The sequence below is a fragment of the Gekko japonicus genome, unplaced genomic scaffold (assembly GCF_001447785.1).
Source record: "Gekko japonicus isolate JY-2015 unplaced genomic scaffold, Gekko_japonicus_V1.1 scaffold340, whole genome shotgun sequence".
NCBI classification, from domain to species: Eukaryota; Metazoa; Chordata; class Lepidosauria; order Squamata; family Gekkonidae; genus Gekko; species Gekko japonicus.
The window spans coordinates 481569-508456 of record NW_015161961.1 but is presented as its reverse complement, the minus strand read 5'-3'; the positions used below and the strand labels follow the sequence as shown (position 1 = coordinate 508456).

Here is a 26888-nt window from a genome sequence, read left to right as displayed (position 1 = left end):
GCCACATGTCTGCTGCCCTTGCTCTGGAGCCAGAGATCTTTCTCCTTGCATCATATGAACACATTGTGCTGAATTAATCCATTGATCTACCAAGGTCAGCAGTCTTATGCTCTAGCTGGCAGTGGCTCTCCAGAATTTCAAGTGGAGGTCTTTCACCTCACCTGCTAGCTGGACCTTTTATCTATAGCAGGGGTGTGCAAAAAATAATAAATCAGTATTTGGGGGGTTCGGGTATATGGAACCCCCCCCCCAAAAAAAAAAATCAGTACTTTCTCAATATTCTTGAATCCCAATACTGGTATGGTATTCAGATTTGGGATTTTTTGGAAATCCCGATTTTTTTCCAGCTCCATTATATGCTGTGGGAACCATTATAGTCAATGGATCTTCGTTGTGGTCTCTGTGCAGTCCCACACATAGGTTGGGTGCCTGCGCACAACCTCAACCGGAGAAACTTCTAGAGCTTTGCCTCAGAAAGCTTTTGGCGGGCTCTCTTCCCGCCCTGGGGAGCAGGCAAGTACTGTGCATGCCTGGAGCGGGGGGGAGAGCCGCCTCCCACTCAGTTCTTCTTCGACCACCTGCGTGTTCACACCTCGTTTCTATTGCTCTCCGTATTTGCCTCAGCTAAGTATATTTGTTCATCTTCCTTCTTTGGTCTTTGTTTCTTTTCACTCTCCTTTGGCACAAACTCCTGTCGATCCCACCCTTTGTCATCAACTCCCTTGCCTGGTGGTCTCATCCTCAGCACCTGCTCTCCGGCATGCCCTTTCGGCATCCTCCTCCGCAAGTTTCGATCTCCACCGACGCATCCCTCTGGGGTCGGGCAGCCCAGTGTGGAATCCTTTTGGTGCAGGGGACCTGGTTTCGTCGCGAGGCCACTCTTTATATCAGTGTCCTGGAGCTGTGTGCGGTTCATCTCGCCTTCCGCTCTTTCCTCCCGGTGCTTCGAGGCCGAGTCATTCAGATTGCCTCCGACAACACCACTACCGTTCACTACATAAACAAGCAGGGCGGGACTGCCTCCCTTCATCTTTGCCAGTCAGCCATCGATCTCTGGCGCTGGTGCATCCGCCATTCCATCACACTTTCCGTGATACACATTCCGGGTGTTCAAAACTTCGATGCCAATCAATTGAGCTGCTCCCACTCGTCGGACAACGAATGGTCTATCCACCTTTGATACCTGAAACCTGTCTTTCTCGAGTTCGGTCACCCTGTCGTCGACAGCTTTGCAACTGCAGACAATGCCCGGTGTCGCTTCTTTTTCAGCCGTGGTTCGCCATCTGCTCAGTCGCTGGGAGATGCCTTTCTCCACACCTGGAAGGGAACCCTAGTCTACTTCTTCCCTCCGTTCCCCTTGATATCTCCCAGGTCGTTCAGAAGATTGTGGCTGATGCCATGTCGTGCGTCCTTGTCACTCCATGGTGGCTGCCCCAAGTCTGGTTTTCACACCTCCTTCATCTCTACAACCGGACATTCCGCCCGCTGCCTGTCATTCCTGATCTCCTCTCTCGGGCTCGAGGAAGGATCCTCCACCCCAATCCGGGTTTCTTCTGATTAACTGCCTGGAAGATCCTGCACTAGACTTTCTGCCTGAAGTGTCTGAAGTCCTCCTAAATGCCAGGAAACCCTCTACCCGTACCACTTAACATTTGAAGTGGAAGAGGTTCCAGTCGTATACCTCTGATCACTCCTTCGATCCCGTCCAGTCGTCTCTCCATGAGATGTTTTCCTATGTCGTCTCCTTAAAAAATAATGGCCTTGCATCCTTGTCTTTAAAGGTCCATTTAGCGGCCATCTCCGCCTACCATCCCTTGATACAGGGATCCACAGTCTTTTCCCACCATCTCACAAAGTCGTTCCTTAAATGTCTCCTCCGGCTCTGTCCCCTTAGGAAGCCCTTGGTGCCTTGTGGAGTCTGTCACTCATTCTCACTCAACTTATGTCCAAGCCGTTCGAGCCCATGGCTACGGTTGATCTCAGGTTGCTCTCCTGGAAGACGGCCTTCCTTATAGCGATTACGATGGCACGCAGAGTAGGGGAACTAGCTGCCTTTCAGGCTGATCCCCCCTATACAATTTTTCATAAGGAGAAGGTTGTCCTTAGACCAGTTCCTTATTTCCTGCCTAAAGTCGTTTCTGCTTTTCACCTGTCCCAGTCGTCTGTCTTACCTTCTTTCTTTCCGAATCCGACTGATGCACCTCAGAGAGCCCTCCACTGCCTCGATGTGCTCAGAGCACTCTGTTTTTATTTACATAGGACTCAGCCTATACGTAAATATTCTTGGCTGTTCCTTGCCTATGGCCCCCCTCATGTCGGGGAGCCGATTTCCTCTCAACGCTTGTCTAAATGGGTGACTTCCACCATAGTCCTTTGCTATGAGCTTGCACGTCAACCCGTCCCTACCTGTGTCACTGCCCATTCTACACTGGCGGTATCGACATCCACCGCTTTCCTGGCTGGTGTTCCATTGGATGACGTCTGTGCAGCTGCTACGTGGTCCTCGGGATTGACCTTCGTGACCCACTATGCACTCGACGTCCGAGCTCAACGGGATGCTGCATTTGGCCAGTCGGTGCTGCGATCTCTTTTTGCTTGACCCTGCTGCGTCCCCAGGTAGGACCCGTGGGTGTTTTTTCTCACTGATGATGCTGTGTCTTAACCAGTATTCTTTGTATCTTTTCCAGCTGCCAGCTCCCTCCTCCAACTGGTTCAGCTCTGGTAATCACCCATGTGTGGGACTGCACAGAGACCACGACGAAGATAAACAGGTTGCTTACTTGTAACTGATGATCTTCGAGTGGTCATCTGTGCAGTACCACAATCCCACCCAGCCTTCCCCACTGCTGGCATCTCCTGTTCACCTTTTTTTGGCTTCATGGGATTTACCGGTAGCGGTCGAAGGAACTGAGTGGTAGGTGGCTCTCTCTGCTGCTCCAGGCATGCACAGTACGTGCCTGCTCCCCAGGGCGGGAAGAGAGCCGGCCAAAAGCTTTCTGAGGCAAAGCTCTAGAAGTTTCTCCAGTCGAGGTCGTGCGCAGGTGCCCAACCTATGTGTGGTACTGCACAGATGACCACTTGAAGATCATCAGTTACAGGTAAGCAACCTGTTTTTCCTATACAATATAATGGAGAATCTATCTGAGGGTATCCAGGAGGCTGAGGAGGGCTGTTTTTTGAGGTAGACGCACAAAATTTGCAGCATAGCTGCTGGTGCCTCTTCTCAACCCCCTCCCTCCAAGTTTCAAAAGGTTTGGACTGGGGGTCCAATTCTATGGGCCCCCAAAGAAGGTTCCCGCATCATCCATTGGTTTCAATGGAGGGGGAAAGGCATTTAAAGGGCTTGCAGTCCCTTTAAATGCCTTCTCCAAATGGCAAGTTCACCCGCAAGACTTTTAAATACTCAAATCTATATTTGGCTGCAAAAAAATAGTCAAAAATACTGATTAAGTATTTTTTCAGCTCAGATACAGCCTAATGCACACCCTTAATCCAAAGAAGCTGGGGACTGAACACAAGACTTTCTGAATTCAAAGTTGATGCCATACCTCTGAACCACTTCCTTTTTTTCCGGGGCCTCTTTTCAAATGGCATGGCAAGCCACACATGCCACTTCTCAAACTCTTGTGAAACTTCTGTTGCCCAGGCAACCAACATGGTCCTGGACTCTCTCAAAAAAAAATTCTCAAAAGAGTACAGGAATCTCTATAAGACATACACAGCTTGCAGTGCTATTTTTAATAAGGGCTGGGGTGGTAAGGAGTATTATAAACTCCATGGGGCAGCAGTGGCAACTGTAGTAATGATATGAGCAAACAGACAACAGCTACTTGTAACAGAGACAAGGCAGCAGTAGCCATGTAAGGGATACCTCAGGCAATGTGAGATGCTGAGCCACCATTGATGTCAAGCATCATTCTTGGAACATGTGATGAAATAGTAACAGAGAGGAGAGGAGTGTCTCTGGGCATGTGCAGAGGGTTTTTCTTTCACAACTGAAGTGCAACAACAGTACTTCCATACCACCCCAACAAAAAAGGTAAAGGTTCCCTTGCTCGAAAGCCAGTCGAATCCGACTCTAGGGTTGCTGTGCTCATCTCCGTTTCAAAACCAAAGAGCCAGCGCTGTCTGAAGACATTTCCGTGGTCATGTGGCTGGCATGACTAAACACCAAGGTGCACGGAACGCTGCATAAGACTTTCAGGTAGGCCTCAGTACTCCTCATTCTAGGAACTGAACAGTGGAAAAACACAGTGCTTTCTGGGGTATTCAGCTATCCTCTACTCCCTCAAACACACAGCAATAGATGCTCTTTCCCTGTCTTTTTAGTCCCATTGTCTTGTTTTGCAGCCAGTAGGCTGCAGCTTTCCTGAGGGCAGCAGTCAGACAGGACTCAGCAGGCAGGCAGGTGTCCGGAGACAAGGTGACAAGGCAGACACATGAGAGTTGGGCCAGGTACAAGGCAGGCAGGAGTAGTGCATAATAAACAGGAGGCAGGCTATGGAGGCAAGCAGGCATCAGGTAGGTAGAAATTAAGGTAAGAGCAGCAAGGCTTAAGGGAGCTACTGAATCAGCAAAATTTCCATGCTTCTGCAGGCTTGCAGAAGAAGCTGGGCCTGGTTAAAGCCATGGTTCCTGTCAAGAATACCTCATTTCCTTCCTGGGAGAGACTGAAGAGAGGTAAATCCTAGGCTGCTCATTGTGTGCTCTTTTGTTGGGTCCCTGTCTCTGCCCTGGTCCTCCTCCATCTCTGACCCAAGGGTCTGTGGGGACTTCTGTGGTTGCTGGACATTGGCAGGACTCATACAGTGGCTCCAGGTCATGAGAAGGTGCAGACAAGGTGGAGAGCTTTCCAAGTGGATCCTCCTGGTCTGTTGGCTTACTGGGAGAGGGATCCACGGCCGTGGCAGGATCACATGGTCCACCTGTGGAGTGTTCAGAGGGGCGTGTGCCTCAGAAATCTCAGGGCCTGAGAGGCCCTGAAGGTCATCTGAATGATGAGAGTTCACCTGAAGAGTCTGCCCCAGTGGAACTGGGCAAACCATGACACCTACATTTGAAGACTGCTAGCTATACATAGGGTATAATTATTCTGTTTCCTTGTGATGGGCTGTTTATACAAGTTTTTAGTTTCCCTGTTAATGGAAATGTTGGTCTCTGCTTTCCATAGTCTGGCCCACAGGAAACTTTATACTCAAGGCAAAGCCCAGTTGGCCAACATGATAACTATTTGGTGGTTCTTCTGTAAATATGGCAGCTGGCCACCATCTGCAAGGGCAAAAAAAAAAAAGGCCTTTATTCTTTCCAAACCTTTCAATGAACTTTAGTACATGAGCAGAAAGGGGACTGGTTCTGGCATAGTATCCTGATTCTGTTACTAGCATTGTTCCCTAATGAAGAGCTGAGCCTCTATAAACAGGTTGGTAATTCAATATAAGAACAACCAAGAACAGATTTTTTGCAAATGTTTCTGGCAGCCATTTGCACAAGACAATCGTAGACGATCCCAGTGTGGAAAAGTCCAGAATAAGCCGATTCTGCACACAGTCTCACACAGGTTGCTTCAGTACAAAGGAGGACCTGTTTTGACTCTATAGCACACCTGTTCTAACTCAGGCCCATGAGCTGCTTTAAGTTGCTCTTCCTGTTAAAGAATGTGTATTTTTGCAGTCATGCTTCAGAATGAAGTTACATTCTAGGAAAGACTAGGATCCTTCTTTGCCAAGTTGTCTAAGCATTTTTTAAAATCCTTTTTATGATGGCTGCCTGTAGAAATAGGGTAGTGGGTCACCCTGTTTATTGAAGTTGCCAAATGTTCTTCCAGCAGTGTTGTTTGGGCCATTCAAATGCTGGGGGGGGGGGGCTGTTTGAACAAAGCTACCACTTTGTTTCATTCAGTCCTCTGAGAAAGCTGTCAGATGGTAATAACATGTTGCCATTCACTGCCTTGTTGATTTATCTCTTTCAGGATTTAAAATGTTAGTACGTGTGGCAGGCTATTTAGCTCCTCCTGCTGCTCTCAAAAACCCATTTCATTTTTTTTCATCTGTTGTGCTCCCTTGCACTGTCCTGAATGAAAGCTCCCATGTAGTGGATGAGATTGTATACTGGTACAAAATATCATTTATTAGAATGTGGCACCCACCTTCTAGGAGAAGGTGAGTCATAGGAACCGTACAGCAGCATTCTGTTTGCTTTTATTATTCATGCTACTTTTGAACCAGAAGTTCTCAAAGCGATTTCTTTAAGTTTTTGTCGAAAAGACTCCTTAAGTCTTGCAGTCAGTCCCTACCTGCCAGCTTTCAAGACTCTTCCCTCAGCCCACATTGACTGTGAGAAATGTGTTACCAAACACCAGGCCCAGGTAACACAATAGGTTACTGTTTTGATCCAGATGACCCTAGGCAGGCTTGATTCAAATACAGGCCCTAGGCATCTAGTCAGCTTTCCTATATCAAATCTTTTAATTCGTGGCAAGAAGTACACCTCAAGAACATTTTAGGCTTCCGTGGGTTTAGTACATAAGTGATTCTATTAGGGAATCTCTTCTTCCCTTTTAATCCTTAATTTATAGCATAATAATATTTTTAACACTTGAGCATGTCATCAGAAAATTGTACCATCCACTACAGCTCCACAGATAATTAAAAGAGAACAATTACATGTGTCCATAAAATTACCTTACTCAAAGATAAGCAGATGACAAGCAAGGAACCCATTCTGAGAAAAGGCTCCAGATCAATTTCTCATATTTGTAGGTTTTTTAAATCCTCTCCTAACAATAACTAGCTGTCCCACATGATAAGGGTGCACAATCTTGGCTAAGCAATTATAACTCCAAGCGCCATACCAAGTTATCTATACCTGAAATATATAAAAATTGTTAGTTCATTCTCACTACTTTATACGTTAACAATTTAAAAAGAGTGATTACAAGTTTCTTATACATATGAATATCTTTTGGCCCCCAACCAGTACACCCTGTCTTTAAACAATATCTTCATTTATTTGAAGTTGGACATTCTTTTCTCAGATGCTTGGATACCTGGGCTTCCATACATAATATCTATTTATAATGGGTTAGAGGGCTTCTAATCTACATGAGACTATATAATTGTGCTACTTCTTTGTTTCTTGTCCCTCTCTAAGGCTATTCTGTTCTGAGTCTCTAAACTTCCTTTTGGCATGTTTAGCTGAGAGACTATACCAACTCTGTCTCTGGTGAGCAGAAACATCCTCAACGATCTTTTTTGTCAACTCCATACATTTCTGGCCATATCCATGACAGTTTCATTGGCCAGGGGCTTCTGATTATCTGACTGGTGTCATATGAGCCCAGAAAACAAGTTTCAGGATCATCTCCAAGACAGATCATTGGAGCCAGCAGAGAAAGGGTGGGATCAGGTGTTGTTCTGCATAATCTCTGAGAGCAAAGGTAGTCTCAGGTAGTGACTGCCTACTACAAAGGTAATGTCACATAGATACTAGTCTAGTTTATTTTGTCTCCCTGACCACAAGCAGTAATAAACTCTTGGGGGTCTGCCTCATGCCTGACTAATGGTTATGCAGGTTCAAAAGATGGTGATGGGCATAAGCTGTGCCCATCACCTTCTCCCTTGGTGCCCATTCAGCACCATAGACCAATGGCTGGCTAAAAGATCTGTATACTAGGCAATCCCAGTTCATCATGCTTCTGCTATTAACTCACTAGGGCCCAACTCAACAGTATGGCACTACCATTAACCTCTGGAGTTCCCTAAGTTAACGGGGGGGGGGGCTAATCTTGCTCAGGACAGTGGGGGGTGGGAAGGGTTCCTGTCTCCCCCAAGCACTTTTTTCAAGAGTTCTTCCTCACATACGCAAACATACTATGGTACCAAGCAGTACTGGGCCACCACAGTGTTTGAAAACTGAGGAAATTCCAGAGATAAAATTGGTGGCAGCGGCCCCAGGGGCAACATATCATCTACTTTGGCCCTACATGGCCTTAGGAGACCCTCAGCCCCATATCTCCACTATGGAGATAATAACTACTTTACAGGATTGTTGTATGGATTGCAGTGCATATGAAATGCTTTGAGCACATGTAAATACTGTATGTGATTGTATGCATGCAAGGCCTATGAGGGACTGTTCCAAGTTGTATAGTTCAGGCCTAAATATCAAAGCTAGTTATCATACCACTATCAGAACTTCTCCCTCTAGCTGTAAAATACTGGTGAAACACCTAGCATTTTGTTGGTTTTTTTGAAAGCACAAAGACAAGATCCTTGTAGCTGGTTAGACATACTTGTATGGAGATACATATTAGTAGAACCAGTGGTGTTGGATACATTACCCAGCTGCCACTACTGCATTGCAAATGAAAAGATGAAGTGTGTCCAGAGACATGCCAGACCACTTTGCTTAGTACCAGGAGCTGGTTCTCCACCCAAGCAACCAAGCTTGGTTTCTTGGAACCAGTAGCATTGGAGAAAGTGATGACTATGGCTTATACCCATCATTACCACCTGAACCTGTCCAATCCCCAGATGGGTATGAGGCAAGTCCTTTAGGCACTTCAACACCACTGGAGCTCAGCTTGTTCCCAATAAGTACAGCCCTCATCTTTCTCTGTTGCGACTTTGTTTTCTGGCACACCAATACCTTATCAGGTAGATGTCTGTGTTTGGGACTTAGATTAAAAAGGCAATCATGGCATTGCCAGTAAGAGAAAAGAAAGTTTTGAGTACAGCAAACACAAAGGACATGGGGACAAGGCTTTCTGGGGGAAAAAGGACAAGGCCATTTATCCAAATTGGGAAAGAGGAGACAATGACATGGCATTCTTGAATGAAGCAACTGGCACACCAAAATGATCCCTGTATTATGGAATACTTCTTTCTTAGGCAATTCCAGTAACGTTTTGGTAGCATCTGATTGGGGGAGGGGTCTACCTGTACCAGTGCCCATCAGATTTTCTGATATGGGATCAAGGGACACAGAAGAGCCTCTTGAGTTTGCTGCTTATCTAACCATTTCTCTATTTGTACTAACAGGAAGAATTGACTGAATCAGAATGTATAAGGGAACGACTAACTGAAGAGCTGCAAACTACTAAACAAGTAGGTGCAGTTTCTGTGATCATAAAACTCCCCCCCCCCCCGAGCCATTTTTTTTTCCCCAAGACATTTTATTTCACCTTTCCAAGAGTTCACAGTAGTATGTGTGCATAAATCCCAGGACAAAATGGAGGAGAGAAAGAACAACACGCACAGCCCTGTGCTCTTTCTTAGAAAACTGGGATTAAAAACGTAATTGCCACCAGAAACCAGGAAGATACTTCACCTACCTTAAAGGCAGTCAAAACCTTCATTTCCTGGCATGTTAATTTAAAATCATAAAATAGCTCATAGTATGTCTCATGAACTGGTATTGAGAATGAAGCTTAGTGGAAAATCCATCTAGAGAATCCAAAATTGACTGGTTGCATTGGTTAGTCAAAAGCTGGTATATTAATCCAAATATCTTCTCTCAATATTAGAAGAACGTTTTCAGTGTTGCTATGTTCTGTGTAAAGAACAGATAGTGGGGAAAAAAGGTTAGGACTTCTAGAGAAGTTGTGTTTCCTGTTGCTGTCATGTGAGGTTCTCAAGTATTTATTTCTTTGTCCAGATTGTCTGGGTACAGCACTGACAGGTGACTTCCCTGTGAAGGCTTCAGGTTTCCTGGAAATTGAAGAATGAGATTTTCCCAATAGCATTTCACCACATTTCTGACGCACAGTCAAAGACCCAGTTTTTAAAACCTGAGGGAAACTGACAAAATAATGGAACATTTCAGTATGTTCTGTTTTGAACATGCAGCAGAAATTGATTGAACGTTTCCTGCATACATGCTTAACAGAGATACTCTGGTCAGTTTTTATGTATTCATTTAAAACATTTCTATGCCACTTTCCACTCAAATAGTCAAATTGAGTCACCATGGTAGCAAACATCAAAACAACATTTCAACAGTAAAATGGTTAAGACAATAAAACAGCATCTAACATAGTATATATTTAAAATATTTAAATGATTCAATAAAAAATATATATACGCAACACAACCCTGAGGAGGGAGTTTCAAGTTTGGTGCCGCAATCAAGAAGGTTCAGGTTGCCATCTGTCTAGTCGCAGACAAGGGGGGGCCACCTGAAGCGGGGCCTCTAAAGATGAATGGAGTGGATGGGTAGGTTCATAGAGAAGAAGGCGGTGCCTCAGTTATGCTGGCCCCAAGGCATATAGGGCACTAGCACCGTGAACTGATTCTGGAAGCAAATTGGGAGCCACTGTAGATGAAACAAGAGTAGAGCGATATTGCCCCTATGACCCATACCAGTCAGCATTCTGTACCAACTGTAGGTTCCAGACAGTCTTCAAGGGCAGCCCCAGGTAGAGAGAATTGCAGTAATCTAATACAGATGTAATTTGGGCATGCACCCCAGTGGCAAGATTTTTCCCACCCAGGAAAGGCTGAACCTACTGAAAGGCACCCCTGGCCACTGCAGCTACCTTTTTATCCAAGAAGAGGCCTGGGTCTAGAAGCATCCTCAAGCTATGAACCTGCTCCTTTAGGCGGAGTGCAACCCCAGCCAGAACAGGAGTTATTCCGATTCCCTGTTCACAGTTTCCCTAGTCTCCCTGGGATCTGTTGGAAGTGCTAGATAGAGCTGAGTGTCATCCACATATTGATAGCAATTCAGCTCAAATCTTCAGATGACCTCTCCCAGCAGCTTTATGTAGATGTTGAAAAGAATGGGGACAAAATGGAACTTTACGGGACCCTGTAGGCCAGAGGCCAACCACAAAACAGTGCCTCCCAGTCTCAACCCTAAAAGGCAGTCCAGAAGGGCACCATACTCAGTGATATCAGACATCACCGAGAGGTCCAGGAGAATGAACAGGGTTGCACTGCGCCCATCATCTCCCGGTACAAGTCATTCACCATGGTGACCAAAGCTGTTTCAGTCCCATGACCAGATTGGAATGGATCCAAAGAATTCACTTCATTCAGGATTTCCTGAAATTGCCCAGTAATCACTCATTCAGTCACCTTGTTCCAGAACAATACACTTGAGTCTGGATGACAGCTATTCAACTCTCCTGGATCCGGACTAGGAGTGGATGCACCACTCTCCACTTCAAGGCAGGGGCAAGCACCCCCTCTCAAGGGAGGCATTTTCTCATTCATTGAACAGTGAGATAAATATTTAGCATGCTATTCTTTGTGCTGTAGTGACAGTCCTTTTGGTTTTGCTTGGTTTAGCTTTTTAACAAGTTAATTTTTTTTCACCATTCTCTGTTTTTGAAAGTTCACCAACATGGTATGTGTGCAGTCCTACTTGGGTTACAGTGCATGTGCAGACCTGCTGCAGAAACACTTTGAAGCTCAAAAACTCTGGAGCGTGCTTGTTCCCCCTCCTCCGTGCTGTTTTTCCAGCGTAAAAGGAAGGCAGAGTGTGCCTTCCCTCAGTTCTCTCAATGCTACTGTGGAGAAGAAGTTATTTCATTTGAAGCTCCGTGTGAGGGAAATCTTTCTTCAACTTTCGGCAGACCATATTCACTACAAAGAGAATTCAGAGCAACCAGCCTCAAATAACATGGCCCAGATTGCTCTCTGTAAAAAATGCACATCTTGCAGGGCGACAGTCCCTCATATGGAGAACCATACCTTTGTGTCTACTATGCATCAGTGAAGAGCATGATGTCTTGATGTATGCAAACAGTTCACTCCCAAAGCAAGACATGATAGAGAGTTGTGTTTACAACAGACACAGAAAAGAAATGTGCCTTATTCTGTTCCCAGGTACTTGGCATCCTAACTCACTGGGGCGCACCTTCCAAATTCAGTAGAGAGGGGACATATGCTGTGCCTTTCCCCTGCTTACATTGATTTCACAAATGCTATGTAAGATGAGGTCAGGGAATGTGTCCATAGTAATAACTCCATTCTGGCCAAGGCAAGTGTGTTTCCTCACACAGGTCAAGATGTGTCAAGGCAAAGATCACCTCTTTCTACCCCACCATAAACTCCTATAACAAGGTCCCTGCCAGCACCTGCATTTCACAGTTTGGCTATTCATTCCTTGATGATTGCTTTTCAGAACCTGTGAAAAAGGCACTACTAAATGCTAAAAAGCCTTCAACATGGTGCTTATACTCCTCAAAGTGAATGTGCTTCTCATCAGCGGGGAATCAGAAACAGATCCAGTGTCGTGCCCCCTTGGTCAAATTTTCAACCATCTCCTACACTTTGTCCACCGGAGTATGTTCTCATCCTTAGTCAAGGTACATCTGACAGCCATAGCCTGCTCCCACACACACATCAGGAGGAAATCAATCTTAACCCAAAGAGAATCCAAGGTGTTCCTCTAATCCAGGTCCAACCAGTACAACCCCCTAGTCACCAATGGAGTCCCTTGCTGGTGGTGGGCAAACACTCTGAACCAATGGGCATTTGATCTTTCAAACTGCACTGTATGAAAACTATATTCTTTGTAGCCATAACATCAGCCAGGAGAGTCAGCAAACACCAGGCACTTTGTCATGACTTCCTCCCCCATTTAAATTTTCACCTCTAGGGTAGTTTTACAGCCTTCCCTTGAATTTCAGTCCAAGATAGTTTCAAAATTTCACCTAAACCAAAATATCAATCTGCCAGTATTCCTTCCTTAGACCCAGAATGAAAGTGAACATGCCCTCCAAACTTTGGACATCCTGCTATGCTGTAAAATCTAATCATTATAATAAGTTTAGACTAGCTCTCTCCAATGAAAGCAGTGCGGAAGTGAGGGAAGGGTGCTCTGCCCCCTCCTTTTACACTGGAAAATGTGGGAAAGCAGTGTGGAGGAGGGGGAGGAGTGCCCTCCAAAGTTTTTGATTTTTTAAAAAATCTCTGCAGCACGCCTGTGCATGTGCAGTAAGCCTTGTGTGACTGCACAGGTCCCACTTGATGAGCACAGTTACAGGTAAGTGCAACTCTGGCCACTTCCGCACTGTCATTTTTGGCACTTGTTTGTCCCTATTGCTTCAGGGTCGTCCCCCCCCCCAATGTGTTTTGCACTCTCTAGTAGTCCCAGAGGAAGCAAAACACATGTGGAGGGGGGGGGCCAAACCAATAAGGACAAATGAGTGACAAAAATGACAGTGTGGAAGTGGCCTCTATTTTTAGCATCATGATGCCCTGGAGAAATAAACAAAAATATTCACTGGATAACTTTAAAGATACTGCAGTACTAGGTTATCTTTTCTTAATGCAATCAGTAGTTGCTCCTAGGGGTGTGCTTTCAGATCTACTCAAACAGAAAATCTACCTGAAAAATACCTTACTGGTATTTTCAGGTAGATTTTGGCATCCCAAATGTCCCAGATATATTCGGGAATTACCGGGTGGATCCGAAAACAGCAGAGAGGCAGGCTTCTACTGCAGTTCCTTTGAAGCTTAAAGGGACTGCAGAAGACAGCCCAAGGATCTGCTGTGCTGGTGGGGAGCGGATTGTTCCCGCTGGCTTGGATTGGGGCTAGCTTCTCATATGCAGGTCGGTTTAAACCTGGCTGCAGAAGAAGCCAGCCCCAGGATCTGCTGTGCCTCTGGGAGCAGATTGCTCCCCACAGACTGGGCTTTGCGCTGACTTTGCCATTTGCTCTGAACGGCACAGCGGCTCTCGAGGCCGGCATCTCCTGCAGGACTGGACTGCAGGAGAAGCAAACCCAGCCAGGATCAGTTGTGCCACTGGGGGCCAGTTGTTCCCTACTAGCTCAGCTTTGTGCTGGTTTCTCCTGCAGCCCGGTTTAAAACAGGCTGCAAGAGAAGCCAAGCCAGCCTCAGGAACGGGCTGGCTTTTAAAAAAATACTGACATTTTTCTTCTTGGGTCTATTGGTATTGGGATCCAGAACTTTTTGGAAACCCTGAAATTTTTTCAGGTCCAATACACCCGAACCAAAAAATACCAGTTTTAAAAATATTGCACGCCCCTTGTTGCTGCAGCTGTTGAATGGCTGATACATTAAATGCTTTCAAATCATTGAACCATTAAAAATGTTGGGATGTCTTTTAATGAGGGACTTTCTTTTTGGTCATCCCTCATTAAAATTTAGAACATTAAATCTGCCCAATCATCACCTTTTGTTCCTTTTTAGTAATTAAACATCTTAAAAATCGCAGCCATCTGAAAATATTAATTGTACAGTAAAAAAGCAGATATGAGTTTTCAGGAATGTGATTGAATTGTGCAAGAAAACAGTGGGACAGGTTTGAGAGGAAATGGGGATTTGGGGTCATCATAGATCCTTTGTACCTTTACATGTCGTTAACAGTGCAGTCCTAAGCCCTGAACACCTGCACAGTGGCAGAGTAACTAGTCGGGTCCTGTGCTCTTTCAGTCTTGAAAAGAAATGCCAAAGAAGACCTGAATCCAAGGACCTGATATAGCAACTGCATGGGAGTCCACAGCAATAGTACCAATGCCCGCCAATCACAGAGAGGCTTATTTATTTATTTCCTTACCTAATTCAGTTACAGTCCACCTTTCTCACTGAGACTCAAGGTGGATTGGAGAATTAGGAAACAAAATAAAAAATAAAACTGGATTACAAAACTAAAGAACATTACAGTAAAAATATCAAGTTACCCTTCCTCTTCCTGAGGAGAACATACATATTGCTGAAAATGAGGCCATCTTTCTAATATCGCCTTTGAGGGTGGATCCTGGATTTTGAAAAAAATCTGTTAATCAATTATGTACAGTTCCTATATTTTAGTTATTGCATTACTGAAAGATCCATTGACTGCATAATTGTATTATTGCTCATGGACAAACAAAAAGAGTAATCTCTGCTTCCCCCACAGGACACCCCCCAGTGCTGCCCACTTCTGGCCCTGTGCCAGTGCAGCTGAGCCATCATAGTGCAGTGTTAGGTGTTAACACTGATGTATTTCTGCAGATTGCATGACACTGCTGCACCTCCACATTACACCACTGTGAAACTTGCAGTACCTTTCTGAATCCACTGAAACTAATGGGTTTAGAAGAGTGTGATGCTATTTAGGATTGTGCTATTGGTTGTTTTCCTAAGTAGTTTATAGATGTGGCCTAAGAATTCCACTGCTGTTTAAATCATGGGCACTTTGGAGTTTCCTATGTAGTTATGAAGCCACATAGAACCCAGGTCCAAAAATGCAGTTAGGCAAAAAAAGTATATTATATCCTGTCATGACCCCAGGGGGGTCTCCGCCTTCCGCTGCCACCATCCTGGACTTATGGTCCCTGTTGAGAAGGCCCAGGGTACCCTCTCAAGCACATACAAAATGCCCCTTTTCAGCCGAGAACACACAGGCGTGATTGACCCAGGCAGAGAAAATAATTAAACAGAAAGGGTTTATTAAAAACAACACTGGGGCAGGGAGAAAACAAGACAAGGCAAGGTGCTTAAAAAGGGTATAATGGTGTGGAAAGGCAAAATAAACATAAACTAATGCAGCTACCTGTTCTACTTCCAGGCCCACAGCCTGCCTAGCACTCATGCTGAGCCCAGTGGAGATCTTCCTCTCTCCCAGACCAGCCTGCCCCCACAGTGAGACCAGGCTGCAGAGAGAGACCCGAAAGAACACCCTATTTTCCTCAGTCAACCATTAAGACCGACTCTCCTCACACAGTTCAACAGTCTTCTCTCAGAATCTTCCTCTCTGATTGGCTATAGCCCGTTGCTAAGCCATATGGGGACTGTAGGCTGTCTGCTCACTGCCATGCAGGTTTCTCCTGGGACCAGGCCGCACTAGGCCCTGCTCCCAGTCCTGCACAGATCATGAGTCATGACATATCCTATGAAAATACTTGGGTTTCCAACAGAGCTCTAAGATCATGGCATTGCTATGTATGTTGGCAATTTGATCCATGGAAAAAAGCTACATAAATCACATTGTACATTACATGCATAAGGCCCATTTAGTGATAAATGCACAGAGAGGCCAGTCATAGAGCCTGAGTTAGGGGTGGTGTGGAGCCTGTTCTGGGAGGACTAGGAGAAACTGAGGCAGTGTGGCTGGAAGCTGAAGCAATGGCCAGCAGCCCTTGGAGGAAGGGAAGGCAAAGAGGGTCAAAGTTACTCCAGAAAGGTGAGATGCAAAGCATCATCCCAATGCTAAGAACCACTGAGTTGGACTCCTTGGGGAAGGGGCTAGCCTAATGCTAAGGAAAAAGAAAGTTTCAGGAATGCACTTGGTACCTCCTCTGACAATGTCCATCTGCCTCGTCAGTGAAAAGGTAAAGCAATAGACCTCCATCCCTACATACCTGTTTGTTTAACATAATATCAAGGTGCATTAAGAGTTAGGAGAGCATATTTTTAGATGCATCACATATGCCACTTGTACAGAAATACAATTGAGTTCTGTCTACCAGTTATAGAAGGGAGCTCTTGGGTTCTATGTGATTTTTTTAATATGCTGTGTTTCCAGTCACATCAGAACGTGAGCAAGGAAGCAACTTAAGTAACATGCTGTCTTTGATTAAACTGAAGAATTGTGCAGAATAACATAGCACTCACGCAAGGAGATTACCTGTAAAGGAACTGGATTGTGGTATACAAACAGTAGTGCAGAAAAAGTTTATTTTATTTCATCTTTCAAGCAAGCCATACTAGTCTTCACTGATCTGTCAAAGTAAAAATGCAACATAAATCTTCTGAAAAGATACAGGTCTACTATTCCTGGTTGGTTTGTTTGAAGGGTTTTTTTCATTTTCCTTATTTTTAAAAGTTCTGTCAGACTGGAATTCCAGTCTCCCCCCCCCCAAAAGGTGGTCTGCATCATCGCTCTTGAACTATAAAAGCAAATAGTTTCATAATACTGTTTACAATTTTCTGTTCTATTTACTTGAAGGTGAATTTTGCAGTGTAATTGTTCACCCTACAGTGGTCCCGTTCACACGCGGCTATTTGGTCCGGGAGCGGGACAGTTCGGGGCCGGATCAAACCGGCGCGATCACACCACCACATCTGGGAAGCGTCTTGCTTCCGTGGCCGAACTGTCCCTTTCCCGGGATAAGCCGCGCCAAACTAAACCACCTATCTAGGTGGTTTAAAGGGAATTCGGCCGGCCCCCGGGTAGGGCTGTGTTTTCTCCCCGGCGTTTGATCGCGCCGGGGAGAAACGGCGGTGCGGCCGGGGGATCCGTGGGATCCCGCCGCGCCGTGTCAACGTTGGCGCGGCTTTTAAAAGCCGCGCCTTCAAGCGCCTTTTCCCCTGCCGTGTGGCAGGGGCCAGTAAATACCTGAATAAATTATTAGTCATAAAAATGACTATGAGGAAATAGCAGACTTCTTTAAAAGTTTTGGGACAAGCTTGATGACATATACCAAAAGTCATAGCATATATTAAAGTAATGACATGTATTAAACCGCATTAAATGGTACCCTGATTATGGTACCCTGATTCTGACAAGGCAAAAAATAGGTCCTACATAAGTTTTTGCTTGTGGGAAGAGGGAGGGTGATTTTTCCCCATTCTCCCTTCCCACTTTGCCCTTATGCTGTTCCTCTGCACTTCACCAAAAGCTTAGGTAGGATTCAGCCCACAGGTTGGCGTCTGAAAGGCTACTGCTATTCTAGACTTCTCCCCTTCCCATATCACATACTGCTTTTGCAAGTCCTGTTTTTCAGTAGCAACATGGAGAGCTGATAGAGACACATGATTTGCTCGAAGTCTCTTTTATTCTTAAGGAATGAATGGTATTTTTAAAAAACTCTAAACTTTAAAAATGTATATCCCTCATGATCCAGGCCCCACAGGGAGACTGGCAACTCCAGTGACCATTTAAGAGGAAATTGGGATCTGTATTTTACCTCAGGACACGTTGGGTGACTCCCAACAGCAACCGCAAACTGTTTAGAACGTTAGAGGCAAAGGCCAGTCAGGCTGCATATGCAAATGACCTCTGTGTTCCGACTGGCTATGGGGGGAGAGGAACAGCAAACTGTTTAGAATGTTGGAGCTGGGACTCAGGCAATGCAGCCAGTTAATAGGGACAGCTTCTGAGTGACACATCAGGGAGCCTATTGATTTGGGAGCGTGTGGAATGTTCAGCAACGTGCCACCACCAACAGAGAATTAATATATAGAGAAATACCTGTTTATTCTCATAAGTGGAGATGAATGGTTATCCTCCATTATAAATATCTGTGGTGTTTTACACCTGCTGACGGAGCACATGATGTGTTGGGCGGGAAACCCACATGTGTCAGCTCTGAAAAAGGGTAGGACGCCCTCTCATAGGAATTTTTGAGCTAGAAAGAAAATGTCCCACAGCGGGCCTGCGCAAGTTCAGTCCCAATGTGTGTCTCCTCAGAAGACATTGATGAACAACAGTTTCAGGTAGGTGCAACTCTGTTTTACTACTCCTTCCATAATAGAAGATCGAACCCCTAATTTTTTATTCCAGACAACCAATAAACTAAGAAAAATTAAAAGCCAGTGCCAAGTTATAAATGGGAATTTCTCCTCTTTAGAGGCTTCATAGCTATACTGTTTTTCCCATTTAAATGTGTAAGTGAAAAATTATGTAGCTACCTTAATTTTCAAGTTTAGAAAGGGGTGGTTTGGGGATGTTGTTGAGTGAGGGGGTCTGCTATTTCAGTCTGTATTTCACTCTTTCATTTGTGCCTTCTACACCTTGATCTTTTTCTACAGATGTATCAGAGCATTTTTAAAGAGAGCAGCTTGAGCAAAAGGGTTGATTCTTCACAAAAATTTGGGTTTGGTTCAATCAGAACTCTGAAATTAGTTTTACTTACTTTTAAGATTTCTAAACTGCTTTTCAGCTGCCATTCCTAAAGCAGTGTATTAAACAGGCCATTGTGGAATAAGTAGTTGTATAGCTGTGTCATGTATGAAGAATCAGGTCTAAATTAATAAAGGACTCCAAATTTATTTTCTCACCCAGTTTTACACCTTTTACAACCAATTTTGGGCCCCAGCAATTTGCAGATGCAAGGATTGCAGATCTTTCTTGTATTCCACCTTCCCCAGTCATTTCTCTTCCTGGGGAAGTTTATTCATAGGATTCACATAGACTAAGAGCCCATTCACGGGGAGGGCGGGGTATAAATACAATAAAATAAATAAATATAAGTTGTAGGGAAGAGCAAGGAGACAAAATTATCCATCAGTGTCTCTAGCTATCCCCTTTCCCCATTACAGCCTCCAGACCAGTGTGGTCCAAGCAGGTGCCTTATACCTTTACAAGGTAGGAAATGGCTGCTGGCAGGGAGAGGAATGTGGGAAATATCCGCTGGCTTCATCACCTTCCACTGACAGATTGCTGGATCCAACCCACTGTAGATTTGCCATAAAACTGTGGTTTTCAACAGCATTTGTACTGTGATACCAAAGAGATGTGTCTTTAGCAGCCAAGAAACTGGGAAGTTGACTAGTTGTCATGCTCTCATTTAGAACCATTCCTTTTGGCAGTTTGAATAGTGAGTCCACACATAATCTTTTCGCAAGTTTTCCAATGTATTTAGCTTCTAAAGTACATTTTCAGGCCAGTACATTAGCCTGTGCCTTAACCATATATGTATTTGATCTCCTTCTTTTTTCTTCCTAATCCTGTGATGAATCTTTGTGGGTGATACTATTCATCATTGAAGAGTCAAATTAAAATAAGGTGTCAAGATTCAGGTGGGGTTTTTTGTTTACCTTTGTCACTGAATCAAGGAGAGAGCTGTGAGGGTCCCCAAGTATCTCTGTGCAACCTTGCTTACAGTATATTCTACCTGCTCTTCAGTGAGAGAATACATTTTTATATTTGCAGACCAGGAAAAACAAAACACAGGTCTACTTTTTTTCTTAAAGTCAATTTTATTACAGCAGGACTTTTTTTAAAACAGAAATTTTGCTCTCTGTAGGAAGCCAAGGCATCTGTGGAGGAGACAAGGGCCCTGCGGAGCAGAATCCATCTTGCTGAAGCCGCACAAATGCAAGCTCGTAGAATGGAAATGGACTATGAGGAAGTAATCCACCTTTTAGAGGTGGAAATCGCTGAACTGAAGGCTCAGCTTGCTGATCATTGCGGCCAAAATAAAGTAAGCACAACAGTCATCTCTCATAGAGTTGCCATGGTTTCCTTGCTGTTGTCATGTATCCTGTTTTTCATTTTTCTTTCATTTGCTCTCCCAAAGTAGGTCACTGTTTGTCTTGTATTATTCAATAGCTAGAATGATGTGCTGTGAAGGAGGGCAGCACAAAGTCTATGAACCTTCCTTTATTCAAATACCTCTTGGTTGGGAAAACATAAGCCTTAGTTGTATGTGGGTCACTTGGTAATATGGCATAGCTCGAGCATAATTAATATGGAACACAGAATGTTGGGTTTTTCTGGTGTTTTTGTATTAACTAGTATGTTGCATCAAAACACTTTTTATTATGGTTTGAAAAAGGCCTTCCAAGAAGCGTGAAAATGGGTTCCCCCTTGCCCCAGATTTGTAGGTTATTATCCTCAAAATACTAGGACTGCCAGGCCTTCTGCTGTGGTGGAAAGTCTCCCGCTGGAAGTCCTACCACTAATTGGAACAGCGGCAAGAGGCAGGGAAAAAACAGCAACATCACTCTGTTGGAGAACCAGAAGTAATATGGGCGATTCTAGGAACCTCTGGGAACTATGGTTTTACCATGGAGTTTCCAGATATTCTTAGAGCTACCCTATGTCATTCTGGATTTTCTCCAGAACTGACAACAGTGATATCACAAACATCCACAACCCCCCATGTCCCACCTCCCGACCTCCTGCATTTTCCAAGTTCATCCTGACATCCCTACCAAATTCTCATCTCATTGGTTGATTTATTATTTTTAAAAGATTGTATTTCATCTGTCCACTTTAGAGAGTCTTCAAGAAATAGGTGGATTTTAGATATAAGTTGAAATAATAAAATAAGGCAGTCATAAAAGCAAATAATAACATACAGTGGCACAATGTTGGTAGCAATACAACATGTTTCTCTATTAAGATGATACAGAGATAGCCCTTAATAAAGGGTTTTCTGTTTTCAGTAAGACTTGGCATATTTCAGAAAAGCACACAATTGACAGCAACACAAAATGAGTTCTTTTTACATTTTTTGCTGTTAAACTTTCAAAGAAACAAGGGTATTAGTTTTGCCTAAATATATTATGTTGACTTCAGCTGACAGCTTCAAAGACATGATCTGTAATGTAAATGCAGTTCCTTGCAGGAACTCATTCAGAATATAGCCATAGCCAATTATTTTGGAAACCTGGAGGTATATTAACTTGATGTAATCCTGGGGATGTTTGTTTTTTGTGATCCTTTCTATTGTACTTTGCAATATCAAAATGGGCTAACTCTGTTGTGTTCGTGTGGATCTTCTACATCTTAAGCAAAGTGTCAAGCTAGATAAGACCAAATTCATGGATCACGTGTGTAAATTTTCATGAGTGTACAACCCCTATTTGGAAAAAGCCATGAAGGTAGAAAGGGGGCATAATTCCACCTCCACCAGCACAGTTTCATTTATCAAAACCAGCCTCCCTATTTCTAGAAGTGCAAATAAAAGTCAGCAGCTTCAGACTTCTCTAGTGCCTTCAGGGCTGCCTGTACTTCTCCAGAGAGGTACGATCCTATGATACAGGCCCATTGATCCTGGGACCACTGGGCAGCTTCTGCCATCTGTTCAAAGGCCTCCAAAAATGCTTTGATGTCATCATCTGGGTCAATGGGGGCCACAGACTCCTTCCCAGTACGCCATCACTGCCAGCCCCTGAGCCTGTTGAGCCTCTTCCCATGGCAAGCGCCTACTGCAGGTCCCTTATCAATGCCACTTGCAACACTTGTTGCTGTGTGAGGTCTCTCAATAGCTGGGCTTTGATGTTCAGCCTTCCATTGCCCAAACTGAGCAAAATCCATTGCACTGGGTTGAGTGCTTTCTTCTAGAGCCTCACTCCACTCTTCAACATCCACCACCTCTTCTGGGGCTTGGGGCTGGTGGTCAAAATATGCGGGGCCGTAGCAAAAGCCAGCTGCTTTTCCAACCAGCAGGGGTGGGGAGGCAGGGGAGCAGGTACCCCGTGGGTGGGGCTATGCCTGCATTCTCCACCATGATGTCATAAGAACATAAGAGAAGTCAATGTTGGATCAGGCCAATGGCCCATCCAGTCCAACACTGTCACACAGTGACCAAAACAACCAGGTGCCATCAGGAGGTCCAGCAGTGGGGCCAGGACACTAGAAGCCCTGTCACTGACGCCCCCCCAAGCACCAAGAATACAGAGCATCACTTGCCCCAGACTGAGAGTTCCTATCTATACCTTGTGGCTAATAGCCCCTGATGGACCTCTGCTCCATATGTTTATCTAATTCCCTCTTGAAGCCGTCCGTACTTGTAGCCACCACCACCACCTCCTGTGGCAGTGAATTCCATGTGTTAATCATTCTTTGGGTGAAGAAGTCATGTCATGTCTATGCACCCAGGGCCTCTCCACTGGCCTCCGTCACTAGGGGGAGTCCCTTTTCATCCCTTGTAGGCTGCCAGAGGTCTCAGAATGGCCTGGGGGGGAGGTTACTTCACCACCCTCTCTCTGGCCTGCTGGTGCCCCCCCCGGGCCACAGCCATCTCCATCCCAACTTGCTAGGCTTGCTTTATCCCTCTGCCCATTCCTACCTCTGCCCCCTGGTCCTCTCCTTGCTCATCCTCTTCCTGGCTCCAGCCCCCAGATTTAAGCCCTGACATACTGCTTTGAGTTGGGGTGGGACTGGCTTGCTGTTTCCACATTGGCTGGCAAGGCCATCCTGCCACTCTGCAGCAGGGCAGGGCCAGCTTGTCATTTCAGCCTGTTGCCGTTCTGTCATCTCAAACCATTGGCAGCTCTTCCTGTGCTCTGCCAGCCGGTCCAGGCAGGGAGGCGCATCCACCCCTGGCCCCGCCTTCTGCTCTGCTTCCCCAGGATCAGGGTCTTGCCTGGTTGAACCCGCCTAGAGATGTGAAGGCCCGGGGAAAAAATGAAAAAATTCGGGAAAAACCCGGGTTTTCCGTTATTTTCCTGAAGCCTTTTTGTTTTTTCCCGAAAAATTGGAAAAATTGAAAAAAGAAAAGAAAAGAAATTGATTATGGAACGTTTTATTTTAACATTATGAATAAAATATTTTAAGACAAGGTGTTCAAATATTTTCCAAAATCTCATATATATATATATGTTATCGGATTGATCTAATTTCTGTGCACTGAGGACAAGCAAGTTCTAGGTTACAAACTGAACTCGCCAATGCAAGAACAAGATGCATTTCTTCTAGGAGGTGCGATTGTCACAAGAAAAGAAAAAGGCTTCAGTTTTGTTTTTGCATGTGGGTAGGTATTCTGTTTGTAATAATTGTTTGGATACACTATATTTTTAATATGCTAGTTGTAATAATTAGAGATGTGAAGGCCCGGGAAAAAAACGGAAAAATTTGGGGGGGAAACATTTTTCCGTTTTTTTCCTGAAGCCTTTTTTGTTTTTTTCCAAAAAAATAGAAAAATTGAAAAAAGAAAAGAAAAGAAAAAAAATGATTATGGAACATTTTATTTTAACACGATGAATAAAATATTTTAAGACCAAGTGTTCAAATATTTTCCAAATATTTTCCAAAATATTTTTCAAATATTTTCCAAATATATATGGTATCAGATTGATGTAATTTCTGTGCACTGAGGACAAGCAAGTCCTAGGTTACACACTGAACTCTCCAATGAAAGAACAAGATGCATTTCTTCCTTTAGGAGGTGCGATTGTCAGAAGAAAATTAAAAAGTCAGTTTTGTTTTTGCATGTGGGTGGTATTCTGTAATAATTGTTTGGATACACTATATTTTTAATATGCTAGTTGTGATAATTTCATGCCAAGTAAAAATGACTTTCAAACTAGAAGAGACAAAAGAAATGCTAATGTAGCATTTTTTTTCCATTTTTCTGAAAATTTCCATTTTTTTCCGGGAAAAAACGGGAAAAAACCGGGGGGTTTTCCGAGCTTCAAAATTTCCGGAAATTTTACATCTCTAGTAATAATTTCATGCCAAGTAAAAATGTCCATAGTCATATTTTGTGTTCCTAAAGTAACAGAATGACTTTCAATCTAGAAAAGACAAAAGAAATGCTAATTAGCATTTTTTCAATTTTTCCGAAAATTTCCGTTTTTTTCCGGAAAAAAACGGGGGGGGAACGGGGTTTTTCCTGAGCTTCAAAATTTCCGGAAATTTTACATCTCTAAACCCGCCACAGTGACTTCCCTCGTCGGCCTGCTTGGCTGGGTGGGGAGGGGTGAGCTTTGCCGCTGCTTTCTTCTGCTCCTGCTGCCTCCGTCGCACTGGAGCAAGCGAGCTGGGGGCTTGGAGCAGCATGGGGCCCAGTGAGCTGGTGTCTTTGTAGGATGGGGCGTATGGTGAGCCGGGGTGTCATAGGGTCAGCGGGTGCAGGGTCCACCGGGGAGTCCAGACACCACCCTAGATTAAAGATGCTGTGAGCGATGAGAGAAGGAGGGATATTTGCCACTACTGAGATCCAGCAAAGAAATCAAGACTGGAGAAGAAGGCCCAGAGAGCCAGACAGCAAGTAAAAATCCAAGAGAAGGGAACAGCAGGGTAGCATGTCATGTATCAGACAGACCCAGCAGCTCCCAGTTCCAGGGCAAGCAGGCAGGGCACAAAATAAAAGATTCTTTTCTTTCTGGTACCGGAAACAGAGGCGGATTCATGAGCCCAGGTGTGACTCAAAGGACACCTGACTTGGGGAAGGGCTGGGTCAAAGCATAATTGATAGGCTCAGTATATGAAAAAGCCATGCTAATAGGAACAGAGAAGAATCTTTTGTGGCTAAAGATACAATGATAGCCTTTTACTGGAGATCCTTGATTATGATCTGATCACTTCTAGGTGTTGGTTTCTGGGCGAGGCCTTCCTTCATTATTTCCTCAGGCTCTTGCCACTGTTGCCAGATACAACCCACTCTCTTCCAACCAGCATGCTCTGATTAGACGTGGCCCTCTCCACCCTCTGTCTTTTTCTCTGCAGCCTGGAGATTTCTTGCCACCACCTTTACCCTAGTTTACAGCACACCAGGGAGAATGAAGTCCTCAGTCGGAGAGTTCAGGGTAACAGTGGCCACGATTCAAATTGAGCCTCATGTGGTATCTATCAGTATTTTCAAGACACTGGGAAGATCCGGTTGCAGATATCCCAGTGTCCTGTCTATTTGGGCCCTAACTATTTCCTAAAAGTATGAGGTTCAAAACACACGTCTCCATTTTTCTCTCTGTAAGCGTACAGTTTCAGCTGTCCCTCCCTCATTTTAATTTATGCAACCATTTGCTTATATAAAGCACAATTTTGTTGCTCTTGGTCTTTAAGGTCACGGGCACAGGGAAGAGAGGTGCCCCACTTTTGCTTTGAGATAAGATCTTAAAGACAAGGTTGGGAAGGAAACAACCTGCGCTGAGAAAAAAACAAAACCCTATGCTTTAGCTGGTTGCATATATCATACAGATCTTTTCCTAAGTAGGCTTAGAATCTCCGTTTTGGGGAATGGAAGCTTTCTAATCAGGCAGACTTACTGACGTGCAGAAGGGTAATACACCTGCCAAAGAAAATGACTGATTATATACGCATGTGTATTTCCTTGTTTCCAATTAAGACATGTTTTCTGTTGAACAATGGAGCTTTTTAGTATTTCCTTGTGTATTTTCTCATCTGTCCTTATTAAAACGATGAGCTTCAGCTATGGCTTTTGTAGGGGGAAGTTGGGCTGTTGGAGGAAGCCACAGTAGTTGTTGTGACAGAACATTCCATCTTGGATGCATCCCTTCCTCGGTACAGCTCTTTTTGTGACACTGTCTAACCATCTCATCCTTTGCCGTCCCCGTCTTCTTTGACCTTCAATCTTTCCCAGCATCAGGGTCTTTTCCAGTGAGTGCTCCCTTCTCATTTGGTGGCCAAAGTATTTGAGCTTCAGTTTCATTATCTGGCCTTCCAGGGAACAGTCAGGGTTGATTTCTTTTAGGATTGACTGATTTGATCTTTTTGCAGTCCAAGGGACTCTCAAGAGTCTTCTCCAGCACCATAGTTCAAAAGAATCTATTCTTCGGCGCTCGGCCTTCCTTATAGTCCAGCTCTCGCAGCCATACATGACTACTGGGAATACCATTGCTTTGACCATGCGGACTTTTGTTGGCAGGGTGATGTCTCTACTTTTTATCATGCTGTTTAGGTTTGCCATCGCTTTCCTCCCAAGGAGCAGGCGTCTTTTAATTTCATGGCTGCAGTCACAGTCTGTGGTGATCTGGGATCCCAGGAACGTGAAGTCTGTCACTACTTCCACAGCTTCCCCTTCTATTTGCCAAGGAGTGATGGGGCCGGATGCCATGATCTTAGTTTTTTTGATGTTGAGCTTCAAGCCCACTTTTGCGCTCTCCTCTTTTACTCTGAGCAAGAGGCTCTTTAGGTCCTCTTCACTTTCTGCCATTAGAGTGGTATCGTCTGCATATCTGAGGTTATTGATCTTTTCCCCAGCAATCAATTCCCGCTTGTGATACAGCTCTAGGGCCAATCTATATCCACTTTTTGATTACCAGGTTCCCCCCCCCCCCATTCCCTTACTTCTCATATTCTTTTGGGGTATTGAGGACAGGCCTTCTTTTCTGTCCCGAAGCCACACGTTGCATTTGATTTTAAAACAGAAAGAAGTGGATTCAGAAGGTTGTTTTCTTTTCTGGTTCTACTAGATTAACATGACTGAATTTGTCAAGTAAGTGGTTTTTATTTGTTCTTCTATGATCAGCTTTGTTGGCTGTTGCCACCAGAAATCAGTAAGGGTCACAGATGGGACA

General features: G+C 44.5%; 1 protein-coding gene across 1 annotated transcript in view; it reads left to right on the top strand.

The window, feature by feature from the left end:
* STXBP4 (syntaxin binding protein 4) overlaps nucleotides 1-26888 on the top strand; it is a 210631-nt gene that overhangs the window by 67858 nt on the left and 115885 nt on the right. The window contains exons 17-18 of the mRNA XM_015429546.1: nucleotides 9039-9104; nucleotides 19925-20101. Coding sequence (XP_015285032.1) covers nucleotides 9039-9104; nucleotides 19925-20101 — 243 coding nt within the window. The remainder of the gene's footprint in view (nucleotides 1-9038; nucleotides 9105-19924; nucleotides 20102-26888) is intronic.